Genomic DNA, 17,148 nt, shown 5'->3' with positions numbered 1-17,148 from the left:
TACTAGGGGTTGCGAGTGGTTGTTATAGATGAGAAAAGCGACGACAAGAGGTAAGAGTTGTTTTGTATCTATATCAGCATCAACGTAATTGTCGAGTGATGAAAGGGTCACTCAACATTTGCATTGGACATCAACGCAGTTGTCAAGCAATGCTGCTCGACATTTGCATCAATAGTCCTTTCGTCGCTTAACAACTGCATCGACATCGATACAGATGCAGAGCGACCCTCATCTCTCGTTATCATTCTCTTCGTCTACAACAGCTACACACAGCCCCCAATGCCGTCGTCGTCCGCCACCACTAATTAGAACGTTTGAATTATTTTTTTACCTTTTATTTTCATGTTTTTATTAGTGAAACCAATAATGTTATGATAAATAGAATATTTCACTTTTATAATTATATGTATGTTAATATAATTTTTTAAAATATATGAATCGTGATATTAAAAATAATTAATTATATAAGATAATATGTAATTAGCCCTGCAAAAAGCTCCAAAACATCAAGATCTCATGCTCGAGCGAAGGCGGACAACGTGATCCAAGCTTCATTGAAGTTATCGTAGGGGATGAGATATGGCAACTTTTGGAGTGCTTGAAAACAACTTATGGTTTTCTAGGTCTCCTTGGTGTTTAACAATATGCTAATAGCTCGATCGAATGATTATGGTACGAGAATTCCTCGACACATATAACTAAAGATTGAGTTATGTTTGAATATAACAAGTCATACCATAAAATAGTGTCACTAAGAGTGTCTCAAAACTAAAGACATTATCTATGTCATCGTAAGATATTTATAAGGCACAAAATCGTAAGGCATTATCCGTGTCGAGTCTCCCTTATCCTTAGATATGCCTTTCGGAGCTCACGAGCTTTGAAAGGGAAAAATCATAATATGTATACCTATCACTCAAAGTGAACAATTCCTCGTGAGCCTATGAGTCGCACTAACAGCGAACTGACTAAATGTTCCCTTATTAGATTGGCACTATGGCTTGAGGTTTGCACATTGACCGAGCAAACTCGCTCTCAAGCCATGCACCTCAGCTCTTGGCTCTCTTACGAGAGAAAAACTCTCTCGTATCCTTAAAAGCTTCTTTTGAAGCTCACGAGTTCTAAAATGGTAAAACTATGCTCATCACTCCGGATGGATAATTTTTCACGAAGGTTGAGCCGACCAAATAGTCCTTTTATCATTTTCGATTCCATAAAAAATAAAATCAAAACCAAATCGACTTCACGTAGTTTCGACTTTGCACCTTTCAATTTTGATTCCAGTTCAAACCTTTAGTTTCGATCCATAAAGATGAACAAGTTTAAGAAGTTTCATCAAGATTCGAACTCGATTCGTGATCGACTTAATCTCAGTTTGATTAAACCATACGTGGTTCCCATGCACAACAAGGGGGTATCAGTGCTTGCCATCATCACTGTCACCGCATCTCCGAGCGCTGCACTACAAAACGAATAAGCCCTAAGAGAAAGCCAGGAATCAAGATTCGTGTGCAGTAGTATAATTGCAGCCCTTTGCTACCTGCTAAGCATAATAGTACCGAGACGACGGAGACGACCGCCTTCGTAATCACATAACAACACACCTCCCAACTTCCCAGCTTTCTTTTATCTTCTAAAGATCAGAAACTAGTAGACGAACCAAAGCGCTGCAGACACGGAGACCCGACGGAGGACACGCACACACACGCACGCATTCCTACTCCCTCCTTTGCCCCCATTCGAGGATTTGAAGTGGCAGCTGTTTCGAGGAGCTTTCACGCCAAAAGAAGCGTCCTAATCATCCGATCTAAAGCAACGCCAAGCTTTTCTCGGCGAACTCCAACATCGCCGTGCATTGTTTTGCTCCACTTGTGTGGATTCGACTATATCGAATTGAATCGGAATTTTGTTCGGTCATAATTAGAATTTTCTCTTTTAGAATTTTGTTTCATTAATAACAATTATTAACCACATGATAGCAACATTATTTGTACATGAAATCTGGACACTGTGAGTGACATCGACAGTAGTGCAGCGGATAATGGCTTTGGCAGAGGAGAAATAGTTTCAGTAGGTGAGGGTTTGCGTCCTCTGATGATGAATGTTAAGGGCGTCGCGACGCTGCTGCTGCTGCTGCAGTTGTTGCTGCTCGAGGTGAGGGGAGATGATGGAGATGAGGCCGCCGAAGGGGGGCCGCATCTTGGCGCGGTACGCCATCTCGTCGTAAGGCCGCCGGTAGAACCTCAGGAACGGCAGGAAGGACTCCCGCTCTCGCTCCCCTCGGCTCACCACCGCCTGCCCCTCCTTCCAGAACGTAAACAGCGTCGCCGGCGACTGCAAGAACGACGGCCGCGGGGTCCTCGGTGGGTGTTGCTGCTGCTGAGGGTGCGTCGGCGGCGGGAATGAGCAAGGAGTGGACGGTATGCTCCGGCTGGCGCGTGGCGTCGACCGGGCGGCCGGGGAGGCGAAGGAGAAGGACCGGGCGTTGAGCGGGGAGGCGCCGACGAGGGAGGGGCTCGCGGTGGGCATCACCGCGCGTGGGGTGGCCCTGGTGGTGGTGGACAGGTACCACGGTTTGAGAGAGTCGAGGTGGGAGACGGTGAATGAGAAGCGGGAAGACGTGGAGCCGCCGAGTCTGGCGGTGGTAGCGACCACCGGGTCGAACCGGAGCGACGCCGCTCTCGTTCGGCACGACGCGAAGGCGGCATCCTCGATAGAGTCGTCGAAGTCCAGTGACGACACCACCGCGGTGACCACAGACAGTTCCACGAAGGGACGAACGCCCTGCACACACCCGCCACCCGAACAGTGAGTACTTAGACAACAGTAGAAGAGAACAGCACCAAAGACTTGACACCACACCTTCCAAAGGTAGGAGAACAAGGAGGGTGGATCGACGACGAACGCCTTGTGGAGTCGACCGGGGTAGTAGTCGGAGATGATCTTGAGAGTGCCCATGAAAAGGTTGAGGAAAGCCGGCGCCGATCTGAACAAGCCTGCATTTTTCGTGCAAGTACGAGCATCGCTTAGCTTAAGAAACCTCAGAATGCATCTTCTAATTATGCAGCAGCTAAATCGTGCAATGAATAGGTGAGATACGGTGGAAGTATGCGGATTCAATGGTCCAGATATTGGTCAGAGACAGAGTTCTCTGCTTCTGCCGCAGCAGCAGTCTCAAGAAGTGGGCTCTTTTTGACCCGCGAGGCCACTGACAGAGCCACTGCAAGCAGACAGAAACCAAACTCACCACAGAACTTCTCTCTGCTACCTTTTACTTTTTCCGGTGAGAGCTCAAAGCCTCAATCCCCCACTGGATCCTATTCTTAGCTCCGTAAGTACAGTGCATTGCCCATTGTTACAAATGAGAGTATGAGTGGTGTATAATTGCGTAGACGTCGAACATACTGGCATCAAAGAGGATGACGAACTGGTCAACGAATCTGGACATGGACGAGATGGCCACTTCCAGCGTGAAGACCAGGAAGCGCACGAACCTGCACGAATGGAAGAAACGGGTTGACGAATGACCCAAAAGAAGAAGGAAAGCAGCGACGGGAACTCACGATTTCTGTGAATGAGTTTTGGCGTAATCTTGTTTGATGCGGAAGACCTGCAACAAGGGATTCACACTGATCATCTATCGAAAGCAGGCAGGACACTTAAAGTTCATGCCGATAAAGGAAGGAAGGAAAGGGAGGTGGCAGTACCATGACTGGCCTGGCTTCGTCGTCGTGACCAGCCACATATGCCAAGCCACCGGCAAGCTCCGCAGCGAACTCATCGGCTATTAGGTGATCTGCTTATTTTGGTCCACAGGAAACGAAACATCGGTTAGTCCAAAAGGATAAAGGAGCCACCGAAGCATGGAAAGTTGTGTTGCTTCAAATGTTTCTCGGAGGAGAGCCAAAGAAGCCGATACACCAGAAAAGAGATCTCAAGATGAACCCAAAGACTGCAAAGAAGAGAGAGACATAGAGAAAGAGAGAAAGAAGGTACCAATTCCTATGCTTTCCCTCCAAGAAAGGGCGGCTCTGAGCTGCTTGGCCGCCTTCTTCAGGCTGTCGCCTCTGGCTCTCAGAAACTGTTCCACGCAGGCATCGTTGCAGAACTTCTCCTGCGACAGACCCAGAACACGATGAGAACAGTGAGAAGAACCAAAGCAAGAAGGCCATGCAACTCCATCATCTCAAAACCTGCTTCACCGTCAGGGGCGCTTGCTTCTTCAAGATCTCGAGGACTGCCTCGATCCGTTCTCTGTCATTGGGCTGTTTCCTCTCCATCCCCATCTCGACGCAGAAGGCCAACTAAACAACGACAAGCCAACACTTCAGTTCACCTACCCTTTCATCAGTGAAGGAACGAGAGACCAGCCGAGAAAACCTACTCCTCGAGCTGCGGTGAAGTGTCTGCGAGAGAGAGCGTGGGACGAGAGGCTGAGGGTATATATAGAGGACGAGCAACTGACGGCAGCCGTTATGTGACAGGCGGTTCGGCCCGACCCGAACCGCAGCAGCTCGCTGACGGCGCCAGGAGACACGTTACGGCGAACTGTTACTTTTACCCGCTATTGGTTAGCCCTCTTTTTTCACCGATGCCCTTTTCTGTTCGATTCGTCCACGTGTCGACTTCGGACGGCTGAGAGGGTTCCGCGGACGCCGACGCACATTTATTGCGGGAATTAGTGGGTCCAATGGCGGTGATCTGATCCCTAGAATAATCTTCTTTAGCCTTTTAAGCCGCTTCATTTAACTTTTCGGATCTAAACCCCACCGGGTCCGACAGAATCGATCCGATAACCTGACGTGCCAGATCATGGATATGACATATATATATATAGTTACAGGGCGACCTTACGATCTTGATTGGACGGATGTGATGGGCAAGTGGGAATCCTTCTCCTGCACACCGACAGACGAGGTGGGCTGCCGTAGAGGAAGACGGTGTCATCCAAACGCCAGTTTCCATTCACATCTCACCAGCTTCCGAAAGGCCAAAGTCAAAACTCCAGGCCAAACCCATGGAGAATCTTGTGCGGTTCTACCGGAGGAGGAAGGAGTATATACACACTTCGTCCACATTCCCGAGGATCGGGATTGAGCTCCTGTGTGCCGGATCTCACACGGAAGAGAAGAAGACGCTGTCAGTTGGATCGTAGCGGGCGTTTGTTTCTCTTGTAGGGATCGGAGGGGCGAGAGATTCTTGCCTCTGTGTCCGTTTGGAGGGGTGCGGTGTACTGAACAAGAAAGTATATGTTACGGACATATGCATACAGGGTGTGAGGTGTGATCGCCCTTTCGAACGGAAGAGACGGCTGGTGGATTCCGTCCACTGTGTCAAAAGCGTTGGTGTGACCTTTTCCTTCCTTTTCTATCCCGATGCGATCGCCTAAATCCATGGTGTTCAAATTTTGAAATGTCTTAGTGGGGAAGACGAACAGCACAGCAGCTGATACGGGAAGAGAGACATGGTCGCACGGGCCACGTTATTAGGGGAATCATTATATTCCATGGTGCTTCTTCCTTTCTCGGGCTGCGGTGGATGACAAGACGAGGGGGGAAAAGAATGGTTAGGAGTAAACCCGGCATCATCATCACCATTACCACGGGGCTGCGCGATTGCCTCCATCATTCGACCGGCCTTTACCATGTGAGGTGGAGCAGCTCACCGGAGTCTCATGACCTTGTCGATGACGATGGTCGGACCATGCAACTGTACGTTCTCTCACATTCGAGCTGACTGCGTGGTTGACGCAGATTTCTTTGAACGGACGTAAGACTTCGGACACAATAATAGTTAGCATCGATGGCAGTTTGTCTCATCCGCTGTCGTTGACGTTCGAAGCTTTGGCACCGAGGAAGCATTCAGACAAACACTTGTTTGATCTTAAATTTTGCATCTTCCGAGGAAGACTTCAAACCATGCGAATCGTATGCATGTGTTTGATCACTCAAACAAACTGCAAATTGAGATCTTAAGTGCAGATTAATCTTGGATAATGGAAACGGTCATTGTCAGTAGAGAACACCCATAAGAAACTTTGAGCGAATTGAGGTGCTAACCCTCGTAAAGACAGCCGATGATTTATGTGAGCTGCAGTAATCGGAGGGTTAAGCCAAGCAGCGAAATCTGCTCTTGGAGGAGAAGAGACAGCTGCATGCGGTCCTCGCCATGAAAAGGACTGCAGCAAGTTCACAGCATATGATAACCCAGCTGAGAAAAATGGCCACAGCAGAGTACTCTACACCCACGCGACAGCTGCCACACGAGTACGGCGCATCACGCAAAGACGAGTTCGCAGGCCGTGGGGCTTATACTCCAACACGAGCCACCTCATTTGGGTGGCTCAGCAGCACTCACTCGGCCTCTCTGCTGCATCTTATCATCCTCATCTCTGATCTCGTCTTCGCCACTTTGCATACGCATACGAAAAGCGAGAGGACTCATCTTCTCGTCCTTTGTCTGCACGGCAAATGTTGAACTTATTCATCTGCCATTATTAGGTACTAAGGTTCAGTACATGGTGGGTCAGTCTGTGTTGTCCTCTACTGCGGAATCCATGGTTTTCTTTCAGAACCATCCTCACCACATAATTGGATGATTAGAAGGATACATTTGGCAGTGACATTGACCTGTTACCTAAACAACACAGCTAGAAGGGAAGGAGGAAGGGGGTGACAAGATGAACCTTAGAAAAACAGGAACACCATGCTCATTTGCAGCCTGTTTGCTGCAGCCTTAAACATGCAATCATTGATGCAAACTGCTAGAAGTGATCACCGCCTGCAGCAGACGTACGTTGGCAAGCTGCTGTGGGAAATGTCAGAGAAGTTTTCTATCGTCTGGTATGCAATCAAATGGATTCATGCAGCAGTAGGAGAAGAGGATACGTTTAGGCAGCAGGGCATCCATCCATCACAGCTCAGCTCGGAGATTATGGAAAGTGGGTGCCTAAGAAGAAGCCAAATGAGTGCGATCAGTAGCAATTAAAAGAATGACAGCTACATTGCAGAGAAGAGGACAGATGAACAGGCCAATAAAGCATTTTGTAGTGTCGTCAAATCTAGCAAGGTGGCACTAGTTTTGTCTATGATTGCCTCTGCCACAACTTGGCACCAATGGGAATTATTGTTCTTGACTGGTCTGTCCTGTTTCATAGCAGTGAGCCCACTTCTGATGTGGATGGGAGCATCCCAAGCCATGTGTTATCTTTCCACCTCTGGGAGATCTAAAATCATAGCTAAGATGGAAGAGGAAAAGTTTCTTGAATTTTGTGACAATAAAAATAATTCTCCTGGAGATTTATTGATTCTATGTATTAGATTAAGCTTGGTTCTTATTATCTTAACCATGACTGTATTGATTGGTAGACAATATGCTAATCGTTCGCCCGATATTAATAATCATATATCGTACTATAAAAAGACTTCAGGTATGTTCTAACTCGATAAGCTTAATTGAATTGCGTCGAATATGTTCTTTGCCTAATTTTGTAGAATCTCAATCTACAATATCTAAACTCTTTGATACCTCAACTTGATTAAAAAGTGGAGCTCGGTTAGATCCAAATCTCCCAAAATATGCATATCCATTGGCAATAAATTTAGACATTTAATGAACTCAAGTAAGATAGCTACGCTTTGGATCTTTTATTGCTCTATGGGATTTGAAGGTTGCATGTGGATGCGACATGTCATGCCTTGAGAGCCCCATAGCGTGTGGACCAGTCATGCACGCATGAACAGATCGCTTCCCTCAATGATTTGGGCTTAGCAGTTTGGGCTTACGATTCGGCCCACTGGGCTGAAATCACAGGTATATACGTTAGCGAACCTCGATTTGGGAATATGTTATCGTCGTTTCGGATTGACAGGATTCAATTCGGTTCTTGATCGATTTGATTCGGTTAGAATTGAACCGTAGTCGGGTCTACAAGTGGTAGAGGGGTTCAAATCGAATCGGTTCAAACTGATTTGGTTTGGTTCATTAATATTTCGATTTTGAATAATATAAATGGTTGTAGTTAATCTGTTCGAACTAAATCAAAGCTATTTTAACTTTTGCTCTATAATCATTTTTTGTATACAATTGAAAACTAACATGATATTTGAATCCGGTAACTAATAGGAAAAATAACGATGTATGCATTACACTGTTGACTCACCCAGTCATGGACTACCGCATTAGCAATGACATGCATAGAAGAATTCGCACCCCTCTACAACCATTGACAGGAGCATGATCCTCCGCCCTTGCCTACCTTGATCTCTAGATGGGCTGCACGAGTTAATCGTAGAGTACATTAATCCTTAACAACGAGTTTCATCCCATAGTGTCGCTAGTAACTCGTCTCCCACCATTAACCATGATTTCAGGAAGGCACATATGTTCGTAGGACATTAATCCCCTTTTCCCTCTCTTCGGATGCTTGGCACAAGGAACTATCCTTTACTTACCCCAGACGGGCTCTAGCCTTGACAAATGACACTCGCTCTCTCAGGCATCCTTTTCTGACACCACACTCAAAAAGGCATGTTTGCTAGATATTGATATGAATGAGCCACTACATAACCTGAGGGGTCTCCATCAGCCACCGATCATACTCCATAGGTCGCCTAGGTATAAAAGTTAGTCCCAAAGTCTAAAGGGGAAAGCATCTCTATTACTTTCACTCCACCAACTGATTTTACTATTGGAGGAGTCGGGTCGAGAACATCCCTCAACGTTGACCGCTTATACAAGGATCTCAGCAATGCAAGACTAAGGCGCACCTTCGGATGACACTGAATCTGCCTCTGGTGAATAGGTAGTGCCTCGGGATTGCGTCGACCGAATCCGCTCTAGCATTCTCTGACCCCTCGTGGGCTCCCGAACGAGCTTATGCCTTCGGGACCGAACCAAGCCGCGACGACTTCACGTTCAACGATATCAACCCAACAATAGTAACAAAAGCACCAACACAGAAAATAAGTACGTGAACAGAGCGTGCTGTTTCTCGTTCACTTCCATTAGACTCGTTAGTCATTACAAGAGAACTCAAATCTATGGAGAGAAATAATATGAAGAATGAACAAATGGATATGCGTTGTTAGAACTTAGAAAAGTACGTAACATCTACCGAATCAGTAGTCACAGAGAGAAATGCAGAAGACAGAAGAGATGGTGAAAGGAAGAAGAAGAAAGCTATCGATCGAATTACATGCAACAACGATCAGTCGACCATTATGAGGACTGAGTTGGGATACCTCAGGCGGCCTTTTCTTTCTCATGGTAGTGTGCCGAACTGTGGCATGTCACTCCATGCTGGCCATGGAGTTCCATTCCATGTGCTTGTGTTGTTGCTGCTGTTGTTGTTGTTGGTCATGATCGTAGTCGTATTGGTGGTGGTGGTGGTGGCAAGGGGGATGGTATAAGAAGAAGACTCGATGAACCATACTGGTGAAGTATTGTGCTCACTGCTGACACGAACCTTTGTGGACTCGTTGCCCTCCAAGCCGGCATCTTTGGAGCTCGGAGTTGGGTAGGCAGGCATGCTGCTTCTGCTGCTGCTGCTGTCTGTATGAGTTTGCCCTCCGAAGAAGATAGCCAATCTCTGCTGCTGAAGTTTCCAATGGAGATCTTGGTTAATGGAGCTCAAGGATTCGATGGAAGGGGCAATGCTTTTGTTCGCATGGCTGTTCCCCACAGACGAAGAGCAACCGCCTGTGTCGCTATAAACCCCTACAGCAGAGGCCGGGTGGCGATATTCCATCATAGGAGTAGCAGCCATGCCGGATGAGGACGACATCGTTGCACCGGGCGAGGAGATCATGTCTCCGAAGGAGATGCACTGGTTGCCGTTGAACACGTCTGAAGCAGCCAGAGAATGGAGACCGGAGAAAGGGAGGACACCGACCTGGAAGCCTGGGGAGAGGGAGGGCAACGAGCTTAGGAACTTTAGGCCAGCGCCGGAGTCAGGTACTCCGAGCATGGGATCGATCGACTCGAGCGACAGGCGCGACGTTGTGGACGATCTGGACCGCTTGTTCTTGCGGCACCCGCCGCCGATGGGCACGTTGCGCAGGGCGCCGCCCTTGGTCCAGTACCGCCTGCAGGCCTTGCAGTAGTGCCTGGGTTGTGCGAGGCTGTAGTTGTTGTAGTAGCAGAACTTGGTGTTGGAAGAGTCACATCGCGGGCACTTGAGGCCTTGCTCCGGCTGCTGCAACTCGGCGGCGGTCGCGGTGCTCTTGCTGCCTCCTGATGCGTGGGAATCGTCGGCCATCATCTTCTTCCCTCTTTCTTCTCAGTGAGAAGGGGAGGCGATCGGTATTAAATAGCGGGTGGGAAGCGTTGAATATAGTGGGGGTAATGGAAATGGGAAGAAGGTGTTGGATTAGCTGTGTTAGCTTTCCTGCGGCGGAGGCAAAGGAGGGAGCCCCTATTCATAGGTTTCATGCATGGGATTGACAGTGCAAAAGCGACGTCTGATCCAAGCTTGTGACTGTCATCAAGTTGTAGGAGAGAAAACGGACATACGGCTTGGGTTTGTTGTGTCGTGCAACGAGAGAGAGAGAGAGAGAGAGAGGCAGAATAATTGAAGCAAAAGGAGAAGGAGACCATTCGGAGAAAGATTGACAGACAAGATTAACTGACACCTCCTGAATCCACCCGACACTCCACAGAGCAGAACAGTGGTATTGGTGCATTGCTTCCCTGTGATGCTCACAAAATTGGTATCAGCTTCTGTCATTACATCACAAAGATCACTTTGCTCTGGACTTAGCATGAGCACATAGGAACTGGGCAATTAACCTACAGCCACCTCATGCACGATGGTAGTTGCTACCTGATGAGTAAAGTGGTCGTCCGATCTGAAAAAGATGATTGGACTGTACTCCGGTCAGCCAGCCACCGCTGAATGCAGGTTGTAATTGTCCTCTTGAGTGTTTGAGCCCTTTGTCCTCCCTCCATCCCACGTTCAAACCCCTCGAGTCATCCGTCTTCCGTCCCGGTACTGAACTGGTGCCCTTGGTTCTACTTCCGAGATCCCTGGAAAATTAATGTAGCGTACATGGTACAGCTAAGAACAGATGGGATGAGGCATATATGGACTACATATGAGGCGTGGACGATGAATGCGGTGGAGGAGTTGAAGAGGGCCGGGGGACGGAGGGCCGAGAGACAGCGACATGCAGCTCGTGAGCGGAGGGGAGACCGGATTCCCGTGATCCATGGACGAGACTGTGGCTACTGCACCCGAGTCATGGCCGGCCCCGGCCATCCTTCTCAGAGCTCACCCCCCCCACCTCGCGCGTCACGTGCCGCTGCTGACCTAACCTTCCTCGCGTCCAAGCCGCGCCCGTCGCGAGGTAGGTGGAGAAAGAGAGCCTTCCGCCTGCAGAACCTGTGGGATCCGATGATGGGGCGGGCCCCAGCGGTGTTGACCGGAACGTCGCCGTGATGGTGGATGGCCACTGCACTTCGAGATGGCCCGAGGAATGATGCTCTGCTCATAATTCAAGATATGCTAGATTTCATGAGGATTAATTAATTATTGTTTAATTTCTGTATAATATATCCTCTTATGCACTTGGACTTTTAAATCGTTCTGTCTATAACATTATTGATTAGCATCAATAGAATTAAAATTATAGAAGGGATGATGTCAAAATTTGAATTCATCTAATCTTCAGATAACTGCTAATAATGGTTCAAAGTTCATCTAATCATCATACTAGGAAAAATTCAGCACTCAAATAATTTGATCAAATCGTACTGTAATTGCTCTTGCAACTTGGTTAATTAAAATTCACGTCAAAAGAATTATGTTCTTTGGTCAGCTATTGGTGGAATTTTTTATGTCTTCTTTGAGAGCCCAAGCAAGCAATTAGTAGAGTATGCACATATTTTATCTACAAGCCAAGCAAATTACAACAAAATAGTTTCTCTCACAAGGGTCTCAAAAGTGGATAGTCCTCGAGAAGCTCCCTTTCTGAAAGGGTGTCATTCTCATCTTGTGGTGTCCATAAAACCTCCACAGCCTGCATAAAACATCGATCAAAGTTCTATGGTAATCATGAGATATGAGTGCCATTTTCATCACTATACTTGAGAAAATATCATGAATGTAAGATCTCAATACCAGTGTCTTGCTAGAAGGTATAGAACCGAGCTTCTGCAGTGCCTCTTTCAAGTCCCCGCTGCCATTTATGACAGGTAGTCTGTATACACCCTCAGCAGCAACCAGAATCGTGGCCTGGAATGGGTGACATTAACCGTCACGAGAATAAAATATATGACCATGCAATCATCGGAAGAGTAACAAAATATTTGAACCATAATAAGCAGAACTAATATCAAGCATTCCAAAGTTAAGTTTATTCTAGTGATAGACTATCTTTTGCAAGGAGATATGTAGACGATGAATTAACAGCATGAATATAATAAGGAACTAAACACATATATAAAAAAAAACAAAAACAAAAACAAAAAAGTTTAAAGCAAGAAATAAAGGAACTGTATCGTACCACAATATACTCATTGCTGAAACTTTTGAATGTTTTCTTGCTTGTTTTTTGTCTTCTAATGTTGTTCACATTCACAAGTGTCTCTTCATCAAATTTACCTCGCTCTTCAATTGAAAGTTGATTGAAACATTTCTCCCCATCGTCGATACTACGTTTCATGTCCACCTTCCGAATGCAAACATATGCTTAAGATCATTTCAAATAAATTTATGCAATACTGTAAAACACATTAAGTACAAGAAAGTTTAAAGGGAAATTTTATGAATCTTAACAGTAACCTATATTCTCAATCTTCAAGAATCAGTAGTAGAAGTCAAATTTTATCTTCAAGAGCATGAAATAGTAAATCTAAACTTCATATACAAACACGTGATATTGGTAAAATCATACCATCTCAAACTTTTCGGATTCTCCATCTCAAAGTAATATTCACTTTTTTTGTAATCTAGTTAACAGAAATAGGCATCTTTATATCAAAAATTACATCAGAATAACTAAAATCCCAAAAACGTACATGCAAAGGCATGATATACAATACTGATGTCAATTAAAGACAGATGAGCAGAGCATGAAGATAATATTTTAAATTGCATTTAGCAAGTATTGACTTGTTTAATAATGATCTATTTAAACTACCACTTACAGAATAGTAAGCAGAGATGCAGCAATCTGGATGACGAAGCAAAGCCAATGTTGTCTCTGGGACACAGAATGATGCCAAAGAAGTGTTCAAATACATCATTAGAAAAGGAAAAAGGAGAAATCCAAGTAAAACAAGAAGCATCATGCAATATTTCTACGATAACAAGCAATAAAACTGATCTAGGTTGATATACAGTACATGTGAAGCCATCGGTTCCTAATATCAATGAAATAAGAATGTTTACATAACATATATTGACATGTTAGCTAAAATATTCAGGCACTAGATGAACTATAAAGTTGTTCGTAATAACTTCAACTTTTACAACTGTTGAGATCATTCTCCGAAGAAAGATATATTACTTAAGACCATGCAGAATTTGTTTTTGCTGATTCTTATTCACTATCAAACAATAAATCCACAAGCTTGCCTTTGGAAATGTGAGCTTGACAGAACTCAAACTACTAAAGATCATTATACCATTTACATTGTGATGTTAAGCTTGACTCCAGAAATTTCAGTTTGGCAAGAGCCAACATGAGATTATGATCAGCATACTGTTTGTATTATGATATTTTAAGCCTTGCTTAAACCTTGGTTTGTGTAGCATGACCTCGGTATGTGAGTTATAAAATTCTTAACAAATTGTATTAAGTGCAAATTTCTCATTGAAGGTAAGAAAAAATGAAATAATTTTGCAAAACATGACCACAATATGATTACTATTCAATGCATTACTTATGGAATATATAGCAACCTAATCAATGACATAACATTGTAAGGCATGCATTTAATACAAAATCAATCAACATTAAGTCAGAGTAACTCAGATTATTGAGTTCTCTAAATTAGAGTTTTCTAAATTTTCTAAAGGCACACACTTTTTCAATGGGAAACATAAGTTACACAGTTTTAAACAGAAAAATACCAACAGAAGATGCAACTACTCAAGAATGCAGATGTAACAAGTCTCGTCAAATTATAGGATTATAGAGATTAGGTGACAATAAAAAAATTGAGTCACATTACCTGTTAAAATGTAATTCAACCCCTCTGCAGTAGATGTGTCTGCAGCTTCAGCAATCTGATCAAGATCTTTTTGAAATGATCGTGCAGTGTCCAAGAGGCCAACCTAAAAAATTAACAAATATTTTAATTATGTTATGTGTAATTAAGTGTTTGTTAAAAAACAAAAAAAGGACACGTTCCTGATAAAAAAAACCATCTTGAGAAGTTGTTCTTTTCACGTGTCATGTCAAAAGCTGAAAATAAGACTTACTTTCTATCCAATGGTAAATACCCCCAAAAAAAAACACTTGGCTCCCGATGCCCTTAGAACTCTACCCTTGTGGTAAACAAAATAAAAAGCATTAAATGACAAAAGAAGTATCAAATCAAGTAAAAAATATTGTCTAAGAACATACAAATTAAGAGCAAAAAAAAAGACACATGTGCCTAAAATTTCACATAGAGTGGATATTCAATGTATTCAACCAAGGATTTACCTTGCAATACGAATGACAATCAGCTACCTGAAAATACTCAACTGGGACAATACAAACAAAGAAACCACTATCAAGAATCAACAATGCACACTAGTGTCGTTGTGTGACCATTAGTCCCTCAGAACATCCTCAATTGCCTCTTGCAACTTCCCTGCTCTCCATACTTCTTACATCATTATAGTCATTATCAACTTATCACCATCAATGCTTACAATGTGATTGACACTTCGGTATATCTAAAAAGGCAAAATTTAATTCACAAAGGTTCTTCCACATGTATAGTCTAGAGAGGATCAATGTATGCAGCCTTATTCCTACAAATAGAAAGGTTGCTTTCATGATTCAAATCCTAATCGTTCAGGTCGCAAAGGAACAACTAACCATTAAACCAAAGATTGTTCTTACACTTTAATGTATCTATTGATCGTATTTAGAAGAAAAAAGGCCCATATATCCAAACACCTCAACAGTCAGCCTTTCCACCAAGTTTGAGAATTAATTAAACAAAAGGAGGATATCAATACCTGTATGGCTGATATTCCATACCCACATCCAGCGCAAAGTAGGCATACAAAAACAACTTCTCTACATCTGAGCGTGGAAACATTCATGGTAGTTTGATGATAACCTACATCTTTGTGCTAACGTGGGTACATTTAGCCTAAGCATATAATTTATGATGCTACCTACTACAGTCTTGACAATGTCGGTGAATACGCCAATTGATGGATCAATGAAATCACCAAAGATGGATCCCAACAATAAAAGTTCAATCGAGTTAGAAAGAGGCATGAAAGAAAACTGTCTTTATTCATATGTTCTTGCTTCAAAGTGCCACAAGCAAAACTAAAGCAATGTGAATCATCTTTTAAACTTACCATAATTAAGTACTATCAGTGTGCTTACTCCAAAATATAGAGTATTTCTGATTTATGTCAGAAGACGGTGGTCATAGAGATCAAGAACAAAGGAGCCAACCATAAAGAAGGAACAAGTAAGAACGGAGTGGCCGCACCTGAAGTTTGATGACGCTGGTCCTTTGCGTGGCCGTGAGGACGCTCCAATCGTCTGCTCGATCCGGGAGGAACCCAGAGAGCAAAATAACCGCCACGAACCCCATCATGAGGAGGAAGAAGCCCGACCCCGCGCCGAAACCCACGCCGACGGCCGGCCCCACGTAGAGCCCCCCTCCGAACGGCGAGGGAGTGTAGTAGGGCGCCGAGTAAGAGAAGCTTGAGACGGGAGGATCCGAGTAACACCAGGAAGAGGACGAGTGCGACCGAGAGGACGAGGAGGAGAAGGCCGTCCCGCCCATCCGCCCCCCGGACGCCGCGAGGGCGCCACACGGATCGACGGTGAGGAGGAACCCGAGCAAGACGATGGCGGCCGCCGGTTTCTTGAGCCTGTCCAAGGTATCAAGGACGAATCGCAGCGCCGCGCCCGGGGGGCGATCCGTTTTCTTCTCGGCGGTGGCGGACGGCGGCCTCGGAGTGCATCTGAGGGGGAACCCGATGGGTTTCCGAGATCCGACGACGAGGAATTGGGGTCGAGGAGGTTGGAGGAGAGGATTCCATCGTAGCAGGTGGGGAGGCCTGCACTTGGACGGGTCTCTCCACACGGAGATGGTTTCCAGTAATAAACCAGAACCCATTCTGAAGACGGAGATGGAATCCCAACCTCAAAGAGGAGACGGCGGCAGTTAGAGGAGGAAGGGGAACGGAAAGAGCACGGCCTGAGGCAGCGATCGGAGACGGCGAGATCGTGGTCTCCGCAATAACCATGAGAAGTACGCTTGAAACCCGGACGGTAAAGCTAAGCGGCTTCGTCAATTATGGCCCGGTCGGTTCGCCAGAGAACGGTAGCCTTTGGTTTCTCGAACCTCCCGGTCCGAAGAATCACTATTAACAACAGAAAATACATATATACCTCTCTATATTAATCATTTCCAGATTTACTCCTCCAAAATTTAGTTTAGGATTATATATATATATATATATATACACACACACACAAAGAGTATTCACTAATATTCATGGGAAATAGTGATTAATAAGAGTAATGGAGGATAAATATGATATTGTTAAATTGTGAAAGGATTAAAATCACCCTATTACACCAATAAATTATTTTCAAATTTTAAAAATCACTACATCAAATGACACATATTCATGTCATACGTGAGATCTCACTTGTGCAACCACTAACTAATATATATCTTAGCTAAGACCTAATAGATCATTTTATGCCAGAAAAATTTACCTCTGTAAAATCTATTGAATAAATAATTAAATTAGTTTAAATTAAATATAAAATAAAAAATCTTAGAATTTGGAATGTTCTTTTGGGAAATGTCATCCCCTCTCACTTTGAAAATTATTTATCTATCATAACATAGTATTCATCTTTCTATGACTTAATTCTCTCTAAATAAGAGTAAATTAAATAAAATTATTATCGGAGGGTCGTGGATGAAGTAGAACTCATCACGGAAATAGGC

The 17,148-nt window shown here is 44.6% G+C and overlaps 3 protein-coding genes across 4 annotated transcripts; all 3 read right to left on the bottom strand.

Annotated features, from left to right (window-relative positions):
• Positions 1-1,917: 1,917 nt before the first annotated feature.
• LOC103979892 (uncharacterized) lies at positions 1,918-4,403 on the bottom strand. 2 transcript variants are annotated; one of them, XM_065101349.1, is made up of 8 exons: positions 4,385-4,403; positions 4,194-4,304; positions 3,997-4,114; positions 3,708-3,796; positions 3,564-3,610; positions 3,406-3,494; positions 2,863-2,996; positions 1,918-2,784 (listed from the first exon to the last, which is right to left on the bottom strand). In XM_065101349.1, the coding sequence occupies exons 2-8, from the start codon at positions 4,284-4,286 to the stop codon at positions 2,068-2,070; spliced, it is 1,287 nt and encodes a 428-aa protein (XP_064957421.1). In that variant the 5' UTR covers positions 4,287-4,304; positions 4,385-4,403; the 3' UTR covers positions 1,918-2,067. The 2 variants fall into 2 exon arrangements, with proteins under 2 accessions (XP_064957421.1, XP_064957420.1); XM_065101348.1 differs by having other exon boundaries at positions 3,708-3,799; positions 4,385-4,402.
• A 4,859-nt stretch (positions 4,404-9,262) lies between these two features.
• Positions 9,263-10,258, bottom strand: LOC103980075 (dof zinc finger protein DOF5.7-like). Its single transcript, XM_009396359.2, has one exon. It carries the CDS (start codon positions 10,256-10,258, stop codon positions 9,263-9,265), a length of 996 nt encoding a protein of 331 aa, XP_009394634.2.
• Positions 10,259-11,819: 1,561 nt separating this feature from the next.
• Positions 11,820-16,521, bottom strand: LOC103979893 (FLUCTUATING-LIGHT-ACCLIMATION protein 1, chloroplastic). Its single transcript, XM_009396144.3, has 6 exons — positions 15,667-16,521; positions 14,176-14,278; positions 13,147-13,202; positions 12,504-12,668; positions 12,119-12,232; positions 11,820-12,017 (listed from the first exon to the last, which is right to left on the bottom strand). Exons 1-6 carry the CDS (start codon positions 16,300-16,302, stop codon positions 11,925-11,927), a joined length of 1,167 nt encoding a protein of 388 aa, XP_009394419.2. The 5' UTR covers positions 16,303-16,521; the 3' UTR covers positions 11,820-11,924.
• Between the last annotated feature and the right edge of the window lie 627 nt (positions 16,522-17,148).

Source organism: Musa acuminata, chromosome BXJ2-3 (assembly GCF_036884655.1).
Source record: "Musa acuminata AAA Group cultivar baxijiao chromosome BXJ2-3, Cavendish_Baxijiao_AAA, whole genome shotgun sequence".
NCBI classification, from domain to species: domain Eukaryota; kingdom Viridiplantae; phylum Streptophyta; class Magnoliopsida; order Zingiberales; family Musaceae; genus Musa; species Musa acuminata.
The sequence above is the reverse complement of the archived record's forward strand: the minus strand, read 5'-3'. Positions and strand labels throughout refer to the sequence as shown.

Excerpts from the sequence above, each read along its gene's own strand:
- LOC103979892 (XM_065101348.1), bottom strand. The coding sequence starts at position 4,286 with ATGGGGATGGAGAGGAAACAGCCCAATGACAGAGAACGGATCGAGGCA. Across the intron at positions 3,800-3,996 it reads GAGGGAAAGCATAGGAATTG|CAGATCACCTAATAGCCGAT; the intron begins GTACCTTCTTTC and ends GACCAAAATAAG. Across the intron at positions 2,997-3,405 it reads CGTCATCCTCTTTGATGCCA|GCTTGTTCAGATCGGCGCCG; the intron begins GTATGTTCGACG and ends CGAAAAATGCAG.
- LOC103980075 (XM_009396359.2), bottom strand. The coding sequence starts at position 10,258 with ATGGCCGACGATTCCCACGCATCAGGAGGCAGCAAGAGCACCGCGACC.
- LOC103979893 (XM_009396144.3), bottom strand. The coding sequence starts at position 16,302 with ATGGGTTCTGGTTTATTACTGGAAACCATCTCCGTGTGGAGAGACCCG. Across the intron at positions 14,279-15,666 it reads CCAGCGTCATCAAACTTCAG|GTTGGCCTCTTGGACACTGC; the intron begins GTGCGGCCACTC and ends TTAATTTTTTAG. Across the intron at positions 12,233-12,503 it reads TCAGCAATGAGTATATTGTG|GCCACGATTCTGGTTGCTGC; the intron begins GTACGATACAGT and ends CACCCATTCCAG.